The sequence below is a fragment of the Apaloderma vittatum genome, unplaced genomic scaffold (assembly GCF_000703405.1).
Source record: "Apaloderma vittatum isolate BGI_N311 unplaced genomic scaffold, ASM70340v1 scaffold8262, whole genome shotgun sequence".
Classification (NCBI taxonomy): Eukaryota; Metazoa; Chordata; class Aves; order Trogoniformes; family Trogonidae; genus Apaloderma; species Apaloderma vittatum.
The window spans coordinates 28,016-35,126 of NW_009704111.1; the positions used below are offsets into that span (position 1 = coordinate 28,016).

The 7,111-nt window shown below is 45.1% G+C and overlaps 2 protein-coding genes across 2 annotated transcripts in view; one reads left to right on the forward strand and one right to left on the reverse strand.

Moving 5' to 3' along the window:
- The window catches only part of SETX (senataxin), a 33,593-nt gene extending 26,622 nt beyond the window's left edge, over positions 1-6,971 (forward strand). The window contains exon 28 of the mRNA XM_009864903.1: positions 6,939-6,971. Within this exon, the coding sequence (XP_009863205.1) occupies positions 6,939-6,971 (33 nt within the window). The remainder of the gene's footprint in view (positions 1-6,938) is intronic.
- Positions 6,972-7,074: 103 nt separating this feature from the next.
- The window catches only part of NTNG2 (netrin G2), a 42,201-nt gene continuing 42,164 nt past the window's right edge, over positions 7,075-7,111 (reverse strand). Inside the window, exon 10 of the mRNA XM_009864904.1 lies at positions 7,075-7,098. Coding sequence (XP_009863206.1) covers positions 7,075-7,098 — 24 coding nt within the window. The remainder of the gene's footprint in view (positions 7,099-7,111) is intronic.

Here is a 7,111-nt window from a genome sequence, read left to right on the forward strand (position 1 = left end):
GTTAAGGGGACTTTATACCTGACAGTTGGTAGCTTTGAGCCTTCGAAAAGTAAAGGCAGGTAGCTGTGTCGCTTGGAAGAGCAGTGAATTTTGTCACCTAGGAAGTTAAGATTGTAAATGTTTAACAGTGTATATTTGTACAGTATAAAAATTATTTTACAATTTAATTTGGCAAGTATATAGCTTCTTGTTTCCTTGTGCAAATGCTAATTTCTTAGTAATTTTTTAGGAAGAACCAGAGCGAAAGAGGAAAAAAGCCAAGCAACAAACAAACCCTCCCCAAATCATAAAAACAGCTCGACTTCTTTTTTCCTTTTGCACTAGTAAGCCTAATTTATTTGATAGCAAAGAGTGAATGTTAAAAATGTGGTAGCAGTGATTCTTTCTCGTGCTCCACTAGTGCCTCAGGAAAGACTGAAGGCAGATGTACATTAGTTGAAAGGAGAGATTTCTACTTATTTTGTATATTTTATTGCCTGTTTTTATAGGAACAGAAGAGCTTTCGTGTATACAAATGTGCCTTGAGTTTTGCTCTTGCTGCTGCTTCATTGGTTGGAATCCTTTTTTGTTGCAATGGCAACACAAACAGCAGATTAAAGCCTACGAGGTCTGTTTGGTCCCAGTGAATCCATGTGACGAATAATCAACAGCACTGTGGAATCTTGGTCAAAGATCTAGTTAACACTTACGGGTAATGACACTTGAGTTTCATTGTCTAGAGCTTTTGGAGGTCTACAGAGGTAAAAAGGGCAAGTGATTGTTCTAGTGGTTATTACTGGATTCTTTCCGCTGTGTTGATGAGGAATACGTAATGGGTAAAATAGGATGGGGGAAAACCAAAACTATTTTTAAGAAAGCCTTCCTCTCATCATAACATTTCACAATGGAAGGGGAATTATTTCTCCTAAGAATGCCTTTGGGTCGCTATGAAGCATCACTTATTTTCTGGAGTACGTGTCTGTCTCAGGGAGGCGAAGAGCAACGTTTCACATGCGCCGAGTTTTGCATGGAGATGGTCCAGCACACTCTGCCTGAGAGTGCAGCAGCTTTGTATGTTAACACAAGTTGGGTGTTTGTGAGTGGGCCAGGTTGCTATCTCCATGCATCTGTCTTAAAATGAGCTGCCAGATCTCCCTGGTGGGAATTTAGTGACGCTTTCTCATTAAGTTTTCTGTCCTGATGCATTCACTGCAACAATTGGTGTTAGCTTTGTCATTTTAACCCACTGCCAAAGAGGTGCGTGCGATCTGGCTCAGGGAAACACAGGCGCCTTACCTTGCAAAACATCAGGCAGTGGTTCCGACTGTGATTGCCTTAACTTACAGCCTTAATCTGGGTGTCCAAGCCCAGAACAAAGGTGCCTGACTGGTACCAGCTGTGCTGTAAGTGTGTTGGGAGGCTTTTGGTTGCTGCGTGTGACCGGGCAGCTCATTGTGCTGTGTATTACAGAGCGTTTTCAGATCATGGGGGAGAATCTTTGAGGTGCCTGTGAAGTGAAATCAGCATATGCGCATTGTTTAGCTCTCGTTATTCATTAGGCTGCAACCTTAATAGCTTCAGTGAACCCTGACCATCTCTTGTCAGCAGTATGTGCTCTGCTACAACTGCTCTGACTCTTGCTTGATGTTGTGTGTCTTGGGTGAGAAGGAAGGCTGCTTGAATGAATCCCACTGTCACGAACTGGACATTTTGGTCACTCCCACATCACAGAATCCATGCTCTCTCGGTTAGCTCCCTGTATGTTAATAGGAATATTGTCATCTTTCATACCTCTTGGCTCTTCTTGGCAGGGCTATGCTGACCTGCCTGCTGTTTCCACTTAGCACGTTAAAAAGGCTGCTATTCTGCAAACGGCTGTAGGATCCTATAGCTGTGGAAGCCATTTAGACTGTCTTTATGTAAATAAAATGAAGCTGGCAACAGTGTGAATGACAAATGCTTTTCTGACCATTAAATACAGTTTTGTCAAAAGAATGTTTGTCTGAAACTCTTCTAGATTTCTTTCTCCTTAATCTACATTTCCGGATGTGTTCCGCAAGGTATACCTGCGGTGCTGATGCCAGGGAAGCACGGAGCAGTTCATGCTTCCAGAGCAGGGCACAACATGTAGTGATTGAGGATAAATGACATTCCCAGACCGAGGTGACGTCTGAAAAATAACATGGGAACCCAGTGATTTTGGAGCTGAAACTGTTTTTTGGTTGTGTTTTGGGGGGTTTTTTTTGAGTTACTGAAGTGTGGTGAGATGCTGGAGTTTACTTTTGGGTATGGAAGGGAGAGACAGGAGTATCCAACAGCTGGAGCTGAGCTGTTCATTCACAGCCTGGTGGTGACTAGCAAAACCAAGGATAAGCAGAACCACAGTCCTAAAAATGCAACCTGCTCCTCTAGTCTGCATAAATAAATGATGGCTGAAATGACTGCTGTGTTGTAAATGGAATTTATAATGTTAATGATATAATACAATCTCTTGCCACGATGGATCTGTTCCCAAGTCATATAAAAGGTCTCCTTTCTTGTCTTTTTAAGATGTTTGGAAAGGAGCCCAATGCCTTCCTTAGTGCAAATAAATGTAAGTGAGGCAGTCTTGTACATTGAATAGCGCTGACACGTGAGACCTTCTAGCCATATGTACCTGTCTGCAAGGACTTCATCTACTTTGCCGCCAGCTCTCTGACAAGCAGTGGCAGAAATGAAAATGGGGTTTGGGTGCACGTTTGGAATGATGAAAATGTGGAAAACCTTGTTTTACAGCCTGCCAGGCTGCACTGGTGTGGCTGTCCCATTTTGCCACTGCTGTCACTGTTGTGTTAAACAAGAACTCCCTTTGCTACAAAGAAATCCCATCAGTTTGCGCTCTCTGTTTCATCCTGCGAACACGGCAGGTTTGGGATGGAGCTTTTGGAGCCCAGTATTCTTGCTGGCCAGGGGAGAAGGTAGTTACGTGGTAAAAATGGGTGGTTTTAGGCTTTCCTCCCACGTTTCATCCTGCAGTGAAACTTGTTATGACATCTAGAGAATCAAAATGACAAAGGAGCCTTTAGGACAGTCTGAAGCTCTTCTCTGCATTTCAAATAAGTGTGCGTTTTTTAACCAGTTTGTGTGGTAGTGGCCAAACTCTCCAACTCCCTGCCAAAAGGGCTGAAAAGATGGCAATACAAAGCTCTTCAAACCCCACCTCTGTTCTCTCTGAGCAAGAACGCTCAGCTCTGTCTTTTATTTGCATTTGGGACTTTTCATGAAAGCCAATCACACAAAACTTGGTTCTCTCACTACTCCAGCCTCCGCAAGGCTCCTTACAAGTCACTCTTGTAAATGAGATGCCTGCTTCTTCATCTTTAGAAAAAAACCGTGTAACATACCTGGTAAGTGCCAATGGAATTTTTTCCCCCTTCTTCTGTCTCCAGCTCCCAGGGACTGTAGGCTTGACATTTTGTCTGGCAAATAGGCATAAAGCCAGACTGCTGTGAACTCCTCTGCAGCTGCGACTGTGGACTCAGCCTGGACACAGCAATCTGTCCCACCAGGCAGATTTTTGTTGCTTTGGGGCTTATTTAGATTTGTCAGTACTCTAAATAGTTAAAATCAGAGTAGAATTGGAGGTAAACAATAAAAATCAAAAGCTCTACTTGTACTGTTTGAAGAGTTCACTTTTTTTTTTGTAGACAGAAGTGTAATTTAAAAACTATTTCAAATGAATCAAATGCTGCCTGCGTGCCTGCGACAGGATCCACGTGGAAACCTCTTGAAAGAGTGCAAGTGGCTTTTCTCAGAAAGAGAAGTACATTTTGGTTAACCTTTCCACAAGTAAAGTATCAAGCTCATTGGACAGCTTTTCCCATATAGAGGCATTAACTGATGTACAAATGTTTCTATCACAAAGACGATGAACTTTTATATCTGCAGATACTTGCTGTGATGGTTTCTCTCTGTGTTATTTCAATAATGCTCTATTCTCTCTGTGTAGGCACCTGTGTGCTAACAGGCGTCTGCAGTTAATGGATCTTCAGCACCGAAGCTCTAAATTATTTTCTTAAATATCAAGTTTTGTGTGAGAGGATTTTTTTTTCCTGTCTTGTAGTGGTTTGTGTCCTGTGACTGCCAGTCCTCGAACACCACTGGATAGGTAAAGCCATCCCGACCTCCAGCCCGCAGGGCTGGCTTTGTGTCTGCAGGCAGAGCCGCAAGAAGGGAGCCTGGAACTCCCTCTTTTGGCCCTGCCCTTGCTCACAGCCTGAAGGCCATTCCGTTTCTTCTGTGAGAACAAGTATGTCGTGATTGTCCTTTGCAGTTGCTATGTCTTGGAGGGCGTTGCTTCTGCACAGCTAGGAGAAGCCTGAGAATGGTTATGTGTAGTGTGGAGGGTGGATCTGTGTTTTCTTCCCCAACATTTTTCAGGTGTCCTTTGGCCTAGCTGTAGGAGGGTTAGCACCGCAACTTTGGAAGTTACAGAACTATCCATTGGGCCTTGCTTAGAGAAGGTCCAAGATGGAACATCGTGGGTATTCTGGGTTCAGAGCGAGGTGGTGCCATCTCTCTTGCTCTGAGTTAGGAAGCTAATGATGTTTTATCTTAAAAACAGGAAAACAAAACCCTCAAACCAACCAACACTCAATCAAACAAGAGGAAATTCCCCAAACCTAAAAAGGTCTAGTGCAGTGATCTATCACCTTCAGGAGTCTTCATTCCCAGGCTGTTCTGAGTTTTGTCTTGGGCTTTTGAGGTTATTTTCTATAGGAATTTGGTGCTGCTGCTGCTGCTGCTTGGCACATAAAAACGCAATAGAAGTGTGTGTTTGCTGGGCGCAGAGTTTGTCTGGGATGTGGCTTTATGAAGTAGTAAATTTTCTGTTGCTTAATCTAATATTCTAGAGAAAAACACTAGTGCAGAGAAAGGAGAATGTTGCTTCACCTTCCAGAAGTGCCATTAGAGATCTTGATCTTGTTACAGTCTTTTCAATGCTATTACTTTTAAGACCAGTAACATATGAGGATTTTACACGTATTGAAGTCATAAAGTACAAAGAAAGAGCAAGTGTCAATACCAACAGACAGCAAGCGACCCGTTAACAAAGAGAGGCAATGCGTGTGCCAGCCCCCTCCCTCAGAGACCGAATCTCAGCAGGGTGAGTTTAACCCTTATTTGTTTTATGGTGGATTAACTAAGCCCTGGGACCTGCCTCTGTGATGTTAAGTGCTGCTCAAAATGTGCACCAGGTCCATGTTCCTCTTTGATGTGACGATATTCTTCTCTTTTTTTCAAAGCAGGAGTTCACTGCCCCCCTCTCTGTGGAGAAGTGGCTCCCAGCACAGGTTCGCCCGAGCAGGATGGGCTGCAGGGACAGGACCATTGAGACACAGAGTTGAAAAAACAGATGCTGGTAGAGAAGCTCTTGGAGTCCTGTGGCAAGGACACCAGACAAGGAAATGCCCCTAGAGCTCAAGGTTGGGTGGTGTGGGGCTCCAGGGCTGGCTCAGGGAGCCAAGTGGGCTCGGTAGAGCTGGGGCTGCTCCCTTGTCAAAAAAACTAGCCCAGAACTGCATGAGGTGAAGGTGGGGAGTGTTTGTCATCTTCTAATTCTCCACTTGTTCAGCTTCTGGCTTGGTAAAGCTTTAGACGTAACAAAACTAAAGCTCTTGTGTTCATGACATTCCTGTTGTTCTGATCGAGATACATCATTTCTTATCCCGCCTTCATTTATGTGCTTGACTGCACATGCTTCCTCAGACAGGGGTGTGTTTATGAGCCTTCAATGAGTTGATCTAGTTCTTGTGAGCTCTATACTGAAATTCCAGGCTGTAGCTGGTTAAAAATACTCAAAACAAGCAGCTTTTTCTGCAAAGGTGCATTGTGGCACCTGCCGCTCAGGTGAGCCTGCAACAGGGCTGAACTGCTGAGATCCCTCTGAAGAAGCATCCCTGGGCTTCTCCTGCCCCAGGCTCATTTGGAAATGGCCTTTCCACACAGGATCAGTGGTTAATATATCATCCAGGCTTTGCTCATTGTCTGCAGTTAGTAGTCTAACCTAGGTTCAGCAAAGTAATTAGGAGAAATAATTAACAGCACTCAGTGATGAGGCATCCTCTCTCTCCCTCCCTTCTCCCTCACCATGTGATGCACCTTGGTAGTGACTGAGAAAACACAAGAGGACATTATGAATCAAAAAATAAGTCTTTACCTGTAATTAACTGTACACACAAAAAGGAAACTGTGATGATCAAGCAGCCATTAATAGTTGCTTTACTGGAGGAGTATACATCAGAATCAAATGCTCATGGAAAAATGTCCCTTTAAGTTGTGGTTCATTTATAACATTTAATCCAAAGAAAAATAAGTCTCTACCAAAAAAAATACTTGAACCGTACACTATACGGACGTGTGTGGATAAGACACTGCGCTCCTCACGTATCATGTGCCTAACGGCCCCTGCGTTCTCTGTAAGTGCAAGAAAACAAAACCCAGCAATGAAAATACAAACTGATGCAGCAACTAGAGTCGTAGGCAACAGTATGTGCGTGGCCAGGCCAGGCCAATGGTGGGATGTGGGACTATGCAGCAAGGATGGACCAGAGTCCCCCCTTCCCTCCCTCCCCTTCCCCTGCCTGTTGTGTTATGGGGCTCTGGAGTTGTCACGACAGGCTCGTTCAAAACCAGGACACTAAGAAGAGGAAAAAATTAAAAAAAACCCCCCAGCCTATACCAAAGTAAATAAAGTAATAATAAAAAAAACATCCCTTGGATCACGGCACTATTTCACCAGGGCCCCGGCCCTGTGCGGAGCAGGGAAGGAGCATGGCTGGGCTGCGGGACCACGGCCCCGGCCGTCCCCGCGGAGCTGCTTGGCCACCGGCTCTGCACTGCGGCCACCCCGGCTGCTGCCAGGATGGGTTCATGGGCAGGAGTCAGCCTCCCAATGTTCTGCATACCTCTCTGCTTAGAAAGTGGACCGAAAGACGTTGTGCAAGTCCTAGCGTGAAGGAAGGCGGAGGACACGGTGGGGAGAGCTACCCGTTACCTTAGTCTCCCCAGGTCCCTCGGGTGACGCGCCTGGGCTGGGCTCCCTCCTCCGCGGCTTCAGAGGTCCACCCACCCCCGCAGCTGGAGGGGGAGC